General features: G+C 53.3%; 1 protein-coding gene across 1 annotated transcript in view; it reads left to right on the top strand.

Annotated features, from left to right (window-relative positions):
- The window catches only part of LOC125357771 (collagen alpha-1(XIX) chain-like), a 132,338-nt gene that overhangs the window by 18,921 nt on the left and 97,666 nt on the right, over positions 1–15,751 (top strand). Inside the window, exon 5 of the mRNA XM_048354691.1 lies at positions 84–183. Within this exon, the coding sequence (XP_048210648.1) occupies positions 84–183 (100 nt within the window). The remainder of the gene's footprint in view (positions 1–83; positions 184–15,751) is intronic.

Here is a 15,751-nt window from a genome sequence, read left to right as displayed (position 1 = left end):
TATAGATAAGGACAAAAAAGAATCTTGTTAACAAGTCCGTCTTTCTGTGTGCATCCCACAACCTGGAACTCCATGTGTTGCAGGCTTTGATGTGGGGGGGCGCTTCTCCCTCCGGCGGGCGTCTTGTGAAGGGGGGAAGCCCTGCTTCAGACTGGGGCGTGCGCTGCTGCTGAGAGACACCACGTGAGTAAAGCAACTGCTTGTCATTGCGTTTGTGATCATACTAGGAACACTTGTCCTTTCTCATGCATTTTACTGTTGTTGTAAGGGTGCTGTACAGAGGGGTTGCAGCCATATAAGTCAGGTAATGAGCACATTTCTTTTTGGACAGTATCACCCCTTCCTTCCCTTGCTTTGCCCAACTTCCCTCACCCACAGATTGCACACTTCATCTCCACATAGTGTCTAGCGAGTGCCACGGTTGCATTTGTTCACCTTTGTCCCTCCACTTCTGTGCTCCCCCCTTACCCTTCCCGAGACAGATAAATCAATGAACAAGACAACAAAAACAATGTTTCCTTTGGATGTGTATTATTGTGTATGCACAGAGGTATTATTTTGTACGCGCCTTTGGGTTCCTCCCGGAAGACTATCTTCCTTTGGTCTCACTGTGTGTGAACGTCTAGAGACTTGGAGACTATTTTCTAAGGCGATTTCAAGTAATTTGCTTAAAAACACAAAAACGAAGCCAAGCATTGGTGGCTCACACCTATAATCCTGGATACTTAGGAGGCTGAGAGCTGAGGATCATGGTTCAAAGCCAGCCTGGGCAGGAAAGTCTGTGAGACCTTTATCTCCAATTAACTAGCCAAATGCCAGAGCGGAGTGTGATTTGAGTGGTAGAGTGCTAGTCTTGAACATAAATAGCCAGTGAGAGCGCGAGACCCAGAATGGGTTCAAGCCTGAGCACCGGCACAAGACCAAAAAAGTTCTCAGGACTGTCATCCTCAAGGGCGTGCTGGGCTAACTGCATCTTAGTGTGGTCACTTCCCCCGAATCCGCAAGGCCACGGATGGCAGTAACTTGCCGTGTGGTTCGTGACTTTCCACTCGCACTCACCCTGGTCCCGGGCAGCCTGCGGGGACTGCCTGTCCTGGCTCCCCAAGGAAGCAGGAGGAGTCTGCCAGCCAGACAGGGCCCGTCGCTTGGTCTCTCTCGCTGTGGGGCTCCTCACCTCCCTCACAGTGCTCCCCTCACTTGTGGTGCTCCTCCTCTCACTTATGGTGCTCCTTCCCTTACAGTGCTCCTCCCCTCACTTATGGTGCTCCTTCCTCCCCTCACTTACGGTGCTCCTCCCCTCACAGTGCTCCTCCCCTCGCTCACAGTGCTCCCTGAGGACAGTGGGTTGGACCACATCTCCGACACCAGGCCATTTTGGTTTGTCAGGGAACTGAGTCCGGTTGCAGCTATTTAAATCCTTGTAAATAATCTCCCTCTCAGTCAGCGTGGGAAGAGGCAGATGGGGTTTTATGTCAAAAATGAGGATGCCGTCTGCACACAAACTTGCCTTTGTTGTTCTGGAATGTCCCAGATGAGATTCACGGAGAGAGAACCCTATTGGGTGTGTTTATCAGATACCTGGCTGGTGTGGGACTCGCACGGGCTGCCCCTCGCTGGGTCCCGCAGGTGTGTGTACGCGTGCACACTCGTGCAGTGACATGGCTATCACTTTATGCTCCACGGTGGCCTGGGCTCAGGGACAGTGGAGGGGCTTCCTTGTTTCACGGGGCTTTGCATTTGTCTTGTTCTTCAGTTGTGTGTGTGTGTGTGTGTGTGTGTGTGTGTGTGTGTGTGTGTGTATTGCATGTACGTGCAGGTACCCTAGTTATGTGAAATAACTCATTATTAAATGTATCGGGGCTCCTATATCTGAAGATCGTACTTGGATTCTTTCTAACCACACTCTCATCTTTACTGGCCGCCAGGAAAATCAATTTCCAAAGCAAGAGGGCCGTTTCTAGTTTAAGCCCGTGTCTGTGTGTGGTGAAGCTGTGTATCGCTGGCATGGCTCCTGGGTCTGGATGCTGGGTGGGCCAGGGGAGGCTCCGGCACGGGGGAGAAGGCCAGCCCACTCGCGCCCATTCCGTCTTTGCTTTCTCTCTCTGTGTGTACTCGGGACCTTGGGCTTTCATATGGCTTTTTTACTCAACCAGAGCTCTACCACATGAGCCACAGCTCCGTGTTTGGCTTTCTGCTGGTTAGAGATGAGTCTCACGGACTTTCCTGCCCAAGTTGGCTTCAAACCTCGGTCCTCCCATTTCAGCCTCCTTAGTAGCTAGATGACTAGCATGAGCTACTGGTGCCTGGCCTGACTTTGGTATCATGAGTCGCATGGCCCTGTTCACTGTGCTTATGAACATCACCGGGTCCTTCCTGGTGAGCCTTCCACACTGTGTTCTCCTCAAGAGCTGAGGGAAACGTAGGCCTTGTGCTTGAAAATGTCTCTGCTCCGTCTCTCAAGTAACTCACACAATTGCAAATGGAAGCTGCAGTGGGTGTCGTCCGCCTGGGTGGGTTACAGATGGCACTGTGGGGTCCAGCTCGCCTTCTCGTGCGGTGCCCTTGAGCCTGGCGCGGGCCACGCTGCCGTGGACCTGGGCCTCCACTCGCGCAGGGCTGAGGGTGTGTCTTGCCTTCCCGGCCCTGCTGGAGACTCTGGCCTGGGTGTGGTGGCGGTGGGGGGCGTGGGGCTGGGGCTGGGGCTGGCGGCAGCCTCAGGCGCTGAGGTCCCCCATCCCCCATCGCGTGGTCATCACTCAGCCGCCCTGGGTCGCTGAGTCCTGAAGGAACTGTGATCTGTTAGGGGCCCGGCCACAGAATTCCCTCCTTCAGGAAAACTACTAAACCCCGGCGGTCACATGCAACAGAATTTCAAAATCATCCTAACTCAGATTTTTTAATTGTGTGAAAACTTGATTTCATTACTCTAAAACCACAACTCACTTTCTGTTTTTCTAGAAAACTCAGCCATGTGAATTTGTACCAGTAACCAGTGGTTTGGTCCAGAAGCGTCTTCTAAGATGTAGAAGTTCTTTATGTTAACTAGTTAACTAGGTGCATTTTATGACTTGTGGCCACATTCAGATTTCACACAATCCCAATTATGTGGAGAAAAGTAGACTGTACTGCATTTGATGGTAAGTTTACACATCAGGTCCATCCCACCTTAGTTAAGCCCTTTGTCTTGAGTTGGAACACTTGCTCTGCTGCCCTCAAAAGAGTAATTTTGTTTCAAAGGTATAGAGATAGTTTTTGTATTTGTGAAAGCTAGTAGAGAAAAATCTTGCAAAGCTAAAATAGTCTAGGTTTTACCTGAGTTGTAAATAGAGAAGGTAAAAATGGATTTATTGGCCTATTATAGATTTATTTTTAGTATTTAGTAGTAAGTGTAATATTATATTAGTATTAAAATTAACATTTAAATATAGCATCAATATTATATTAATATTAATTACATTAGCATAATAGTTCTATCAATATTAACCATGCTATATCAATATAACATTTAAAATATATTGGTATTATAGTTAGTATATTTAATATGATTTAAGTATAATATTAACTACTAAATGTAACACTATTAAATCAAGAAACAATTATGCCGTCCTTATTGCCTTCAAGGAGTAGGTTTTAGCAGTTTAATTTCCAGAAAAACAGATAGCCATTAGGATAATGGCTCCTACATGTAACCCCGGCCACACAGGATTGACTAGCTCAGAGGACTGTGATTTGAAGTAAGCCCGGGGAGGAAAGTCCCTGAGACTCTTCTCCCCAGTGAACCAGCAAAGAGCCAGAAGCAGAGCTGTGGCCCAAGCAGTGATTTGCTAGCCTTGGGAGAAAAAGCTTAGGGAGAGAAACCAAGTCCTGAGTTCCAGCCCTAGCACTGACACAAAAAATAAGCAAAAAGAAACAGACAGCAAGCACACTCTTCATTCATCTCCTATTGTATTTGGCCCATCAAAACACGGTGAGGACTGGCTAGTAATTGACCTGAGGTAACTGCAAATGCATTGCTTTTTATACGGCTGCAAGCCTTCAAAGCAATAAACGTGACCTTCTGCGTAGGAATCAGCCTGAAAATGTGTCACGGTAATGCATGATTCCTGCGCGAGTGCGTCACAGTAACGTGATAATAACTCTAGAAACGTTTTTTGTTGGTTGCTGTAACTCGAAAGAGTCGTATATAATTGGGCACAATCCAATAGTAAGATGTCACAATTGCAATAATATACTTAGAAACATGTCAGCCAAGAAGGAGTAATGGTGCCACCTAATATCATGAATTATTTACCATTTCAGTTCTTTCAACTGAGCCACAAATGTGAATCAGAAAAAAATTATTAACACAAAATATGCAAGTGTTATTGTAGGAGACTCCTATAATTTGGGTCTACCTTGCAAATCATTTCATTTTAGTCAGAATTTCCAGTTCCCAGAATAAATTAGATTAGTGAAATGTGTATCATTTTAAGTAAAAAGAATAAAAAATTAAAACCCTGACAAAGTTAATTTTATTCACTATGACTGGATCTATGTGATTTGGAATAGAAAGCAGAGTAAAATTTCTAAATAACAGGAACATGTGGAGAATTAACATCTGAGTGGTTGACCAGCTGACCGAGTTCTTCCTCCTGTTCAGCTCAGCCTCCCAGCCCAGCCCTCACGGAGGGGCAGCTCCTGCTCTCAGAGGCCGCCCTCCCTGTGCTCCTGACGCCACCAGGAACCTCCCTAATGCCCAGGTCCTGGCCGTCCCTCGTGTCCCCTCCGCCCTCGTGTCCCCTCCGTCCCTCCTGTCACCTCCGTCCCTCGTGTCCTCTCCGTCCCTCGTGTCCTCTCCGTCCCTCGTCCGTCCCTCCTGTCCTCTCCGTCCCTCGTGTCCCCTCCGCCCTCGTGTCCCCTCCGTCCCTCGTGTCCCCTCCGCCCTTGTGTCCCCTCTGTCCCTCGTGTCCCCTCCGTCCCTCACTGTCTCTCCGTCCCTCGTGTCCCCTCCGCCCTCGTGTCCTCTCCGTCCCTCGTGTCCTCTCCGTCCCTCGTGTCCTCTCCGTCCCTCGTCCGTCCCTCCTGTCCTCTCCGTCCCTCGTGTCCCCTCCGCCCTTGTGTCCCCTCTGTCCCTCGTGTCCCCTCCGCCCTCGTGTCCTCTCTGTCCCTCGTGTCCTCTCCGTCCCTCGTGTCCCCTCCACCCTCGTGTCCCCTCCGCCCTCGTGTCCTCTCCATCCCTCGTGTCCCCTCCGTCCCTCACTGTCTCTCCGTCCCTCGTGTCCCCTCCGTCCCTCGTGTCCCCTCCGTCCCTCGTGTCCCCTCCGTCCCTCGTGTCCCCTCCATCCCTCGTGTCCCCTCCGTCCCTTCTGTCCCCTCCGCCCTCGTGTCCCCTCCGTCCCTCGTGTCCCCTCCGTCCCTCGTGTCCCCTCCGTCCCTCGTCCGTCCCTCCTGTCCCCTCCGTCCCTCGTGGTCTCTCCATCCCTCGTGTCCTCTCTGTCCCTCTGTCCTCTCTGTCCCTCGTGTCCTCTCCGTCCCTCTGTCCTCTCTGTCCCTCTGTCCTCTCCGTCCCTCTGTCCTCTCTGTCCCTCGTGTCCGCTCCGTCCCTCGTGTCCTCTCCGTCCCTCACTGTCTCTCCGTCCCTCGTGTCCCCTCCGTCCCTCGTGTCCCCTCCGTCCCTCGTGTCTGCTCCGTCCCTCGTGTCCTCTCCGTCCCTTGTGTCCTCTCTGTCCCTCACTGTCTCTCCGTCCCTCGTGTCCCCTCCGTCCCTCGTGGTCTCTCCATCCCTCGTGTCCTCTCTGTCCCTCTGTCCTCTCTGTCCCTTGTGTCCCCTCCGTCCCTCTGTCCTCTCCGTCCCTCGTGTCCTCTCCGTCCCTCGTGTCCGCTCCGTCCCTCGTGTCCCCTCCGTCCCTCGTGTCCCCTCCGTCCCTCGTGTCCTCTCCGTCCCTCGTGTCCCCTCCGTCCCTCTGTCCTCTCCGTCCCTCGTGTCCTCTCCGTCCCTCGTGTCCTCTCCGTCCCTCGTGTCCTCTCCGTCCCTCGTGGTCTCTCCATCCCTTGTGTCCCCTCTGTCCCTCGTGTCCCCTCCGCCCTCGTGTCCCCTCCGCCCTCGTGTCCCCTCCGTCCCTCGTGTCCTCTCTGTCCCTCGTGTCCTCTCCGTCCCTCTGCCCTCTCTGTCCCTCGTGTCCTCTCCGTCCCTCTGTCCTCTCCGTCCCTCGTGTCCTCTCCGTCCCTCGTGTCCTCTCCGTCCCTTGTGTCCTCTCCGTCCCTCGTGGTCTCTCCATCCCTTGTGTCCTCTCTGTCCCTCACAGTCTCTCCATCTCTCCCGTCCTGATCTGTGTCTGTGGTGGCCTCTTCCTAGTGCCTGGGCTTGCTGCTCCACAGTGTATGTATTTAATTGCCTTTGTTCTGGAATGTTCTCCCGTCATCGTCCCCTTTGGGCACAGCCAGCTCATAGACATGTTACTCATCGTGTTTTCCTCCATATGCACCCTGACACATTCCGCTCTGACTGGGAACCCTATGGAAATGTCTCCTTTGAATTGGCTGTTGTGAACGCAGCCTTGTTCCCCACACCGGTGGCTTACATGTTGCATTGAATCCCCTCTGTGAACCTGTTTCTCCTCCTGCGATACCCTCCCATTCATCTTTTGTGCCCATCAGAAGCCCCGGTGTTCTGGGAAGCCCTCACCGATGTCCTTGGTCCAGTTTGCTTCGTTGGTGGGTCGAGTTCATCTTTAATGCTGTTGTAGTTCTGATCTGAGGATGGCTTGGATCGCCTAAGCGTTTCCAGAGGTCTCCTTCATACGAGAGGTTGGTGACACCGTGTCAACATCTCACCGCGTTACTAGAGTTCCTGCTCCCCACCTGCAGGCCCGTCGAGCCGCTGCTCTCTTCAAGGCCCTTCACATCTTGTTTCTTATGAAAGGGAGCCCGGGGCTGCTGGCCATGTGTTCACATTCATAAGCAAGCAACCTGTGGGGGGGGGGGAGACGCAGCTCAGGGACGGACCTGGGGCACAGCTGGGCAGAGCCCTCTGTTCAACGCACATAACTGGGCAGAGGGGGGAGATGTACACGCACTTCTGTTGTTAATGGTTGATTGGTATGTGTGTGTACATGTGTGTACACATGCATGTGTGCTCATGCCAGTACTAGGACTTGAATCCAGGGTTTTGTACTCTTGTGTGGCCTTTTCACCCAAGGCTGACACTCTTCCCCTTGACCCACAACTCCCCATCCGGCCTTTTTTCTGGTTAATTGGAAATAAATATTTCACACACTTGCCTGCCTGGGCTGGCAGCGATCCTCCATCCTCTGGCCTCACCTCCTGAGTAGTCAGGATTGCAGCGGTGAGCCACTGGTGCCTGGCTTGCGATTGATGTTTGCTAATTGCCTCATCCATTTGTTACTCTGCCTTGGCCAAGAGTCCTTTCCATAAAGGCAGATCAGCCAACTTCATCTTCAGTCGTCTGCTTTCAGAGACATCCTCATTGCTGCTGACGGCATAGTGTGTGTGCGTGCAGACACACGCACATGCACACACATGCATGTACATAGGCTAGTGGTGATGTCCTAACGTCGACCCTTGCACCTGGCTGCAGACCCCCCAGTTTCCAGCCTGCATCATCTGAGGACCTCAAGAGCCAGGAAATCCTCGTACTCCTGTCCTGTTGCCTCTGGATCCACTGGTGATGAGAACTGAGCATTTTCTTTACTGAGGAGGGCTCTTGGCTGGGAGCAGCATCTTGCCTGTAATGCTAGCTGGTCAGCAGGTGAAGGTCAGCAGGTGAAGGTCAGCAGGATGCTCTTCAGGGCCGGCCTGGCTAAAAAGAAGACCTATCCCAACAAAAAGTGACGACGTGGGATATGCTTGTTCTTCCAGCTATGCAGGACGAAGAAACAGGAAGATCTTAGTCCAGCGCAATTCTCGCAAAATCGAGGACTCTATCTCAAAAATAAGTGGAAGGAATGTGGCACGCGTGGTGTGGTGCCCTGCCTAGCAAGTCGGAGGCCTTGCGCTCAGAGCTCAGACCCACCAAACGCAGGAGGGGAAAAGGAGGGCTACAAGGAAAAAGATGATAGGATATAGTGTCACCTTGATTTTATTTTGACCTAGCAGCATTTAACATTCATTTCTTTTCATGTATCTCTTTTATCTTTAATTAGTTGAACAAAGGGTTCACAATTATTGTAAGTTCAGCTTTGACACCAGTGAGAAAAGTAATTATGAAGAGGCGCTTCACCCCACCCCCAGATGAAGGGGCACTCGCTGGAGCGCAGGGGCGAGGAAGGCCGCAGCCCTCCTTCCTTCCTTCCACAGAGTTCCTTCTGTCCGGGATGCGCTAGGCTCCCGTGTGATGCCCTGAAGTCAAAGAAGCTCCTGAAGGAGACGGGACGCCAGGGCCACGCCAGGGCCACGCCAGGGCCATGCCAGGGCCACGCTACGGCCACGCCACGGCCACGCGGGAAGCTGCCTGGGACCAAGGCCAGGGTGTGTTGTGGCTGTTCGGGGAGCCTGCTGGGGGCTCTTCCAGCCAAGGCAGTTTGGGAGGCCCGGGCGCCCCGGTGTGAGGGTGTCTGGAAGCAGAGCTGGGTACAGAGGGTTTTCCGCAGAGCACACTGGCCAGCCGGGGACCTGAACTTGGTCGACACAAGTGAAGGTCTGGGAGGCAGCACTAGCAAACGTTCTAGAACACACGACCGCTGCCCGTGTGCCATTCTACCAGCCTCATCCGGGCCTTCCCCACCTGCCCCGAGCAGGGCCCAGGATGCTCCAGAGCCGGGCCTGGGTCTGAACCGGGGTCTGCTGCTCTTCCCCACGCGGGGCATAAGGCAACCCCGCGCTTTGAGGAGGCCCGTCTCTACAGAGCGGCCTTCCCAATGCCCCCTCAGTCTCTGCTTCCTGAAGGGCGTCTGGCGTGAGGGCGGGTTTCTGTAGGAAGTCACTGAGATGCCACGATGAGCACGTGCTGATGGGAACAGCTGAGAAGCCCCGGTGTGGCCCCACTTCACGTTCCCAGAGCAGCTTGTCTGCCGGAGCCCTGGGCAGCCACGGGAAGGCGGCGAAGGCGGCGATGTCGGCGTCTCCCAGGCCGCGGCCAGCCCTCCCCTCACACCCCAGCTGGCCCGGGCGCCTTGCAGACACGGCCCCAGCCCTGCCGGCCGGGCGGCCCCGCTGCCCGCAACAGGTGATGGTGGGTGTCAGCTGGGAGAGGAGCCACTTGCCGCCGGCTCCAAGTGTGTCCATTTCACCCGCAGGAAATGTGGCTCGTATTGCATTCCTCTCCTGGAAGATCCGCGGCCGGCCAGAGGCCCCGGGCCCTTGCACACGCATGCAGGGCTCTCCGTGCTCTCTGCCTCACACTTACTCAGGGTGCAAGAATTAATTTGGAAGCCTGCTCTTGATATTTAAAAATAGACTCTTTCCATGTAACCATCAATTTTAAAAGCAAAAAGATAAACAAATGTCTGTCATGTTAAATAGGGTCTGGGAAACTCTCTCTAGCTCTACCAAAATAGAACTTTTTTCTTTTTTAAAGAGGGCTTTGCTTTTCAGACTTGTGCTAGAATTGGGCTCAAGAATTGCCGTTGAGCTCTCTAATCCACAATTCCACTTTGGAACACTTTGCTATCAAACACGGATTGCGATGGATTTATGCGCCATTCTTTAGGGAGGGCGATTTCTCGGGGATCATCTTGCTCTGTGGTTTATGAGTACTGAACTGCACAAACGTGAATGTTCGTTCTTTTTGCTTTGCATTTTACTGCTTTACATGATTATATAGTGAAGTAAAAGACCAAAGAAGGAAGAGATGGTTTCTTCCCCTGCGTGTCGTGGTTGGGTTTTCTCCTGACGTTTTCCACATACGTGACACGCACAAGCTGTGGTTCTCCCAGGAATACAGAGCAGGCACACCACGCTCACTTGCTGTACACAACGAATGACTTCATTCTACCAAGAAGCAAACGGAGGCCAGGCCACCTGCTCCGTGGTTGTCTGGTGTCGTTACTCTTCTTGACTGTAAAACCATTAGGGCTGAGTTGTGAGGAAATGCAGCCTCTCACCCCTCTCCTTCCTCCCCAAGACAGCGGCGCCAACAGCTTCAAAACGGTGAAGTTGTTGTTATTGTTGTTGTTGTTATTTAAAATGCAGTATCTCACTCCTCTCCTTCCACCCGAAGACAGCTGTGCCAACAGGTTCAAGATGGTGAATTCATTAGTAGTAGTAGTAGTAGTACTTGTGCCAGTTCTGAGACTTTAACTCAGGCCCTCTTGCTCTTGCTTAGCTTTTTCACTTCTGGCTGGCCCTCATCCACTTGAACCACACCTCCACAACTGGCTTTTTGTGGTTAATTTGAGATGGAGTTTCATAGACTTTCCTGCCCAGGGTGACTTTGAACCATGATCTCAGCCTCTTGAGTAGCTGGGATGACTGGTATGAGCCACCAGCCCCCGCTTGAATGAACTGATTTTTTATTGTTTTGTTTCCTCTGAATATTGCCACGCTCACCACCTGGCGGGGAGGTGGCAGGGTGGTGGCGAGGTGGCTATGTAAAATCTCTATTTAAAATCTATTTAAATCTATTTAAAATCTCTCATTATGGAGTGAGGCAGCTGACCTGGCTGCTGCCAAAGCCCCTTCCAGCCTGGGGGTGCTGAGGTGGGAGAGGCCCCCCCCTGCTGGGTGCTGAGGTGGGAGAGCCCCCCCCCGCGCTGGGTGCTGAGGTGGGAGAGGCCCTCCCCCCCCCCCCCCGCGCTGGGTTCTGAGGTGGGAGAGGCCCCCCACTGGGTTCTGAGGTGGGAGAGCCCCCCCCCACTGGGTCCTGAGGTGGGAGAGCCCCCCCCCGCGCTGGGTGCTGAGGTGGGAGAGGCCCTCCCCCCCCCCCGCGCTGGGTTCTGAGGTGGGAGAGGCCCTCCCCCCCCCCCCCGCGCTGGGTTCTGAGGTGGGAGAGGCCCCCCACTGGGTCCTGAGGTGGGAGAGCCCCCCCCCCGGGCTGGGTGCTGAGGTGGGAGAGGCCCTCCCCCCTCCCACGCTGGGTCCTGAGGTGGGAGAGCCCCCCCCCCCAACTGGGTCCTGAGGTGGGAGAGCCCCCCCCCCGCTGGGTGCTGAGGTGGGAGAGGCCCCCCTCCCCCATGCTGGGTGCTGAGGTGGGAGAGCCCCCTCCCCCCACTGGGTGCTGAGGTGGGAGAGCCCCTCCCCCCCACTGGGTGCTGAGGTGGGAGAGCCCCCCCCCCCCCCACTGGGTGCTGAGGTGGGAGCCAGGCCTAGGCCGAGGCTGCCTGGCCCACCCCGGGGCGGCGCCTGCGGTGACATCTTGTAGGGAGCTTCTGCAGGTTTCTCAAAGTGAGAGACACACATTCGTTCTTGGAATTTCTTTTGGTATGTTTGGTCTTGGATTTTTTTTTAATGTTTCAGAACTTGTCATTCGCCTGCTTTAGAAGAAGCGCTTGGTTCTAAATGATTCCCCTTTGCTCCCCGAGGCGCCGGCCAGGCCCTGCAGCCCAGAGCCAGGCGCCGGCACGGGCTCCACTCCCAGCGTCACACAGGCGCGCGGCAGCGTGGGTTCCCGTGAATAGAACAGTTATAACCGAGGAGACGGACTTCAGACCCGAGCCTCGTAGGGCCGGGTTTCAGAAATCATTGTACAGTAGTTGTGAAAAGGCAATAAATGTACCAACCCATCAATTCTTGTAAACTCATGTAGTCACAAGCCTGTGAGGAAAACAGAGCAAGCAGACATGTGAGGTGGTGACTGGGCAAAGACAACTTTAGACTTTGCAGAGGAAATGTCATTTGAGCTGAGCAGTAGGAGCTGAGGACACGGGACAGACACCCCAGGAGACGGCAGGAAGCACAAAGCCTCCGCCTCAGGGAGCCTGCAGAGCTCAGGAAAAAATACACATCATTGTGCCTGGATGGGTGCCACCCAGAGACTGGGGTGGCTCAGGCTCAGGCTCTGTGGGAGGCCAGGGAGATAGATAGGTCAGGGATGGGGTAGCTCAGGCTCTGTGGGAGGCCAGGGAGATAGATAGGTCAGGGATGGGGTAGCTCGGGGTCTGTGGGAGGCCAGGGAGATAGATAGGTCAGGGATGGGGTAGCTCAGGCTCTGTGGGAGGCCAGGGAGATAGATAGGTCAGGGATGGGGTGGCTCAGGCTGCGCGGGAGGCCAGGGAGATAGATAGGTCAGGGATGGGGTGGCTCAGGCTGTGTGCTGGAGGCCAGGGAGATAGATAGGTCAGGGATGGGGTAGCTCAGGCTGTGTGCTGGAGGCCAGGGAGATAGATAGGTCAGGAATGGGGTAGCTCAGGCTCTGTGGGAGGCCAGGGAGATAGATAGGTCAGGAATGGGGTAGCTCAGGCTCTGTGGGAGGCCAGGGAGATAGATAGGTCAGGGATGGGGTAGCTCAGGTTCTGTGGGAGGCCAGGGGAGATAGATCAGGGATGGGGTAGCTCAGGCTCTGTGGGAGGCCAGGGAGATAGATAGGTCAGGGATGGGGTAGCTCAGGCTCTGTGGGAGGCCAGGGAGATAGATAGGTCAGGGATGGGGTGGCTCAGGCTGCGCGGGAGGCCAGGGAGATAGATAGGTCAGGGATGGGGTGGCTCAGGCTGTGTGCTGGAGGCCAGGGAGATAGATAGGTCAGGAATGGGGTAGCTCAGGCTCTGTGGGAGGCCAGGGAGATAGATAGGTCAGGGATGGGGTAGCTCAGGTTCTGTGGGAGGCCAGGGGAGATAGATCAGGGATGGGGTAGCTCAGGCTCTGTGGGAGGCCAGGGAGATAGATAGGTCAGGGATGGGGTAGCTCAGGCTCTGTGGGAGGCCAGGGAGATAGATAGGTCAGGGATGGGGTGGCTCAGGCTGCGCGGGAGGCCAGGGAGATAGATAGGTCAGGGATGGGGTGGCTCAGGCTGTGTGCTGGAGGCCAGGGAGATAGATAGGTCAGGGATGGGGTAGCTCAGGCTGTGTGCTGGAGGCCAGGGAGATAGATAGGTCAGGAATGGGGTAGCTCAGGCTCTGTGGGAGGCCAGGGAGATAGATAGGTCAGGGATGGGGTAGCTCAGGTTCTGTGGGAGGCCAGGGGAGATAGATCAGGGATGGGGTAGCTCAGGCTCTGTGGGAGGCCAGGGAGATAGATAGGTCAGGGATGGGGTAGCTCAGGCTCTGTGGGAGGCCAGGGAGATAGATAGGTCAGGGATGGGGTGGCTCAGGCTGCGCGGGAGGCCAGGGAGATAGATAGGTCAGGGATGGGGTGGCTCAGGCTGTGTGCTGGAGGCCAGGGAGATAGATAGGTCAGGGATGGGGTAGCTCAGGCTGTGTGCTGGAGGCCAGGGAGATAGATAGGTCAGGAATGGGGTAGCTCAGGCTCTGTGGGAGGCCAGGGAGATAGATAGATCAGGGATGGGGTAGCTCAGGCTCTGTGGGAGGCCAGGGAGATAGATAGGTCAGGGATGGGGTAGCTCAGGTTCTGTGGGAGGCCAGGGAGATAGATAGGTCAGGGATGGGGTAGCTCAGGCTCTGTGGGAGGCCAGGGAGATAGATAGGTCAGGGATGAGGTAGCTCAGGCTCTGTGGGAAGCCAGGGAGATAGATAGGTCAGGGATGGGGTAGCTCAGGGTCTGTGGGAGGCCAGGGAGATAGATAGGTCAGGGATGGGGTAGCTCAGGCTGTGTGCTGGAGGCCAGGGAGATAGATAGGTCAGGGATGGGGTAGGGCTCAAGCTCAGGCTCTGTGGGAGGCAGGAGGCTAGATCAGGGCAAGCATTTTTTTCCCCAGGAAACTTGGTGTACCTTTAAAAGATGAGCGGGAGCTGGTCACTGATGGGTCATGCCTGTAATCCTAGCTACTCAAAAGCTGCGATCTGAGGACCAGGGTTTGAAGCCAGCCCTAGCAGGAAAGTCTGTGAAACTCTGAACTCCAATTAAACCCTGCCAGTAAACAGGAAGTGGCACTGTGGCTCGAGTGATAGAGCGTTAGCCTTGAGCAAAAAGCGCTCAGAGACAGCACCCACCCCAAGTTCAAGCCCCAAAATGGACTAAGAAAGACTAGAGGTGTGGTCTGATTTTAAAGGCTCATCTAGCTGTGCTGGGAAGGGGAGAAGAGGCGCCCTGGACAGTGAACCAGAGTCCTCGGGAGACGGAGAAAGGGAGGCTCGCCTGTGGGTGGATGTAGGACAGGATAGGAAAGAGACCTGTAGCGGTTTGGCTGGTGCCAGCAAGTGGCTGTGTCATGTGGAGAATCTTCTAGAGCCCTGTGCTAGGGCTCTGAGACATTACGTTCAGCTCCAGTGACTTTAATATTGGAGGCACGGTTTACCTCGGCCGCCTCCTCTCTGAGGGCTCTCCCCTGTGGAACTCACCCACACTCCCCAGCCTCCTCTGGCAGGTCCTGCACTGTGGCCTTTCAGCTTGGCCTGCTAACTCGAGTGTTTCCTCATGTAAACTTCCTTCGTTTTTGATAATCCTAGCAGAGCTCTTCCCATCGTTTTCATAAGAATGAACTATTTGATGATTTGGGGGATGATTTTGAGGCCAGCAGAGCTTGCATGTCATACACACAGCTTTTTCCAGAAGGAAGGAGGTCACACAGGGGACCGTTGGAAGTTCTGGCTCTTAGTGAGAACACACCACGACCAGGGGAAGGCTGGCATCTGTGGCTTTTTGAGTTCATTTCTTAAATCCCAAATCAGGATACACGATCCTATTTAGTAACAATTAAGATGACATGGTGTGATTAAATGCTTCCTCTATCTCATGCCAAGGACTGTCCTGTAGTGGAGAAACCATTTGCACTTACTAATGGTTTTAAATGATTTTGATTAGGAAAGATGTTTTCAAGTGTGGATAAAAATACCTAGCATATTCAGTCAATACAAAAAATTGGCAAATATCATTCATTCTTAAAGTCCAAGCCGATGAATTCCTTCGTTGCTAGTAAAATGTCGACTTTTATACAGCTCCACGCATTTTGTAACAAGGATTTTGTAAGCAGACATTCCATTTTAAGTGTGTGGGGAATATACTGAAATAAATACATTTTCATGTGAAGTGCTTCACACCCTTTTTTTAGTGATTCATTGTTAAACTCAGAGTTGGTGGGAGTTATAGATTCCAGTCACTTGTGGGTTTTGCACCTGTGATAATGGAAAAGAGTATTTTTTAGTCTTTCCCCATGTTATAAAGCTTAGCTTATCATTTGGTGTTGAAGAAGGGTCTTTGGTGGAGGGTGGAAGATGAGGTCTGTGCCATTCTTCCTTACATAGCTCCTTGAAAAACACAGGGCCAGCTTCTAGGTTATTTACGAGGTTAGGGTTACCCTCCCCTCCTACCCCTAATCCAACCAGGGTGTTTCTTTTCTTTGTTTGAACTCTGGGATTCACTCATGCTTGCTAGGCAGGCGTTCTAGTACTGGAGCCATGCCTCTGAGCCTTTTTGCTTTTCCTTTGCAGGTAGAATCTTTTACTTGTTCCTCCAAGGCTGGCTGAGACCAGGATCTTCCTGCTGGTGCTTCCTGTGTGGCTGGGTTTACAGACATGGGCCACAGACCCAGCAGTGTTATTTATTTATTTTAAATGATCAGCAACACAGTCCATTTTCCTTATAAAAATTGGGAAAGTATAGAAAATATTTTAAAAGGTAATACAAAGAAAATATAAAGAAATGAAACTCAGCTCCAACGTGAAGAAGGAGCATTCCACTGTTACTCTCTTGAGAACATCTATTTCTTGTCCTGGGTCTCTGATCTGAACATTGCCTCTGTCTGAACTGGTCATTTCAATTATGA

The sequence above is a fragment of the Perognathus longimembris genome, chromosome 9 (assembly GCF_023159225.1).
Source record: "Perognathus longimembris pacificus isolate PPM17 chromosome 9, ASM2315922v1, whole genome shotgun sequence".
Taxonomy (NCBI): domain Eukaryota; kingdom Metazoa; phylum Chordata; class Mammalia; order Rodentia; family Heteromyidae; genus Perognathus; species Perognathus longimembris.
This window is presented reverse-complemented; position numbering and strand designations above follow the sequence as displayed.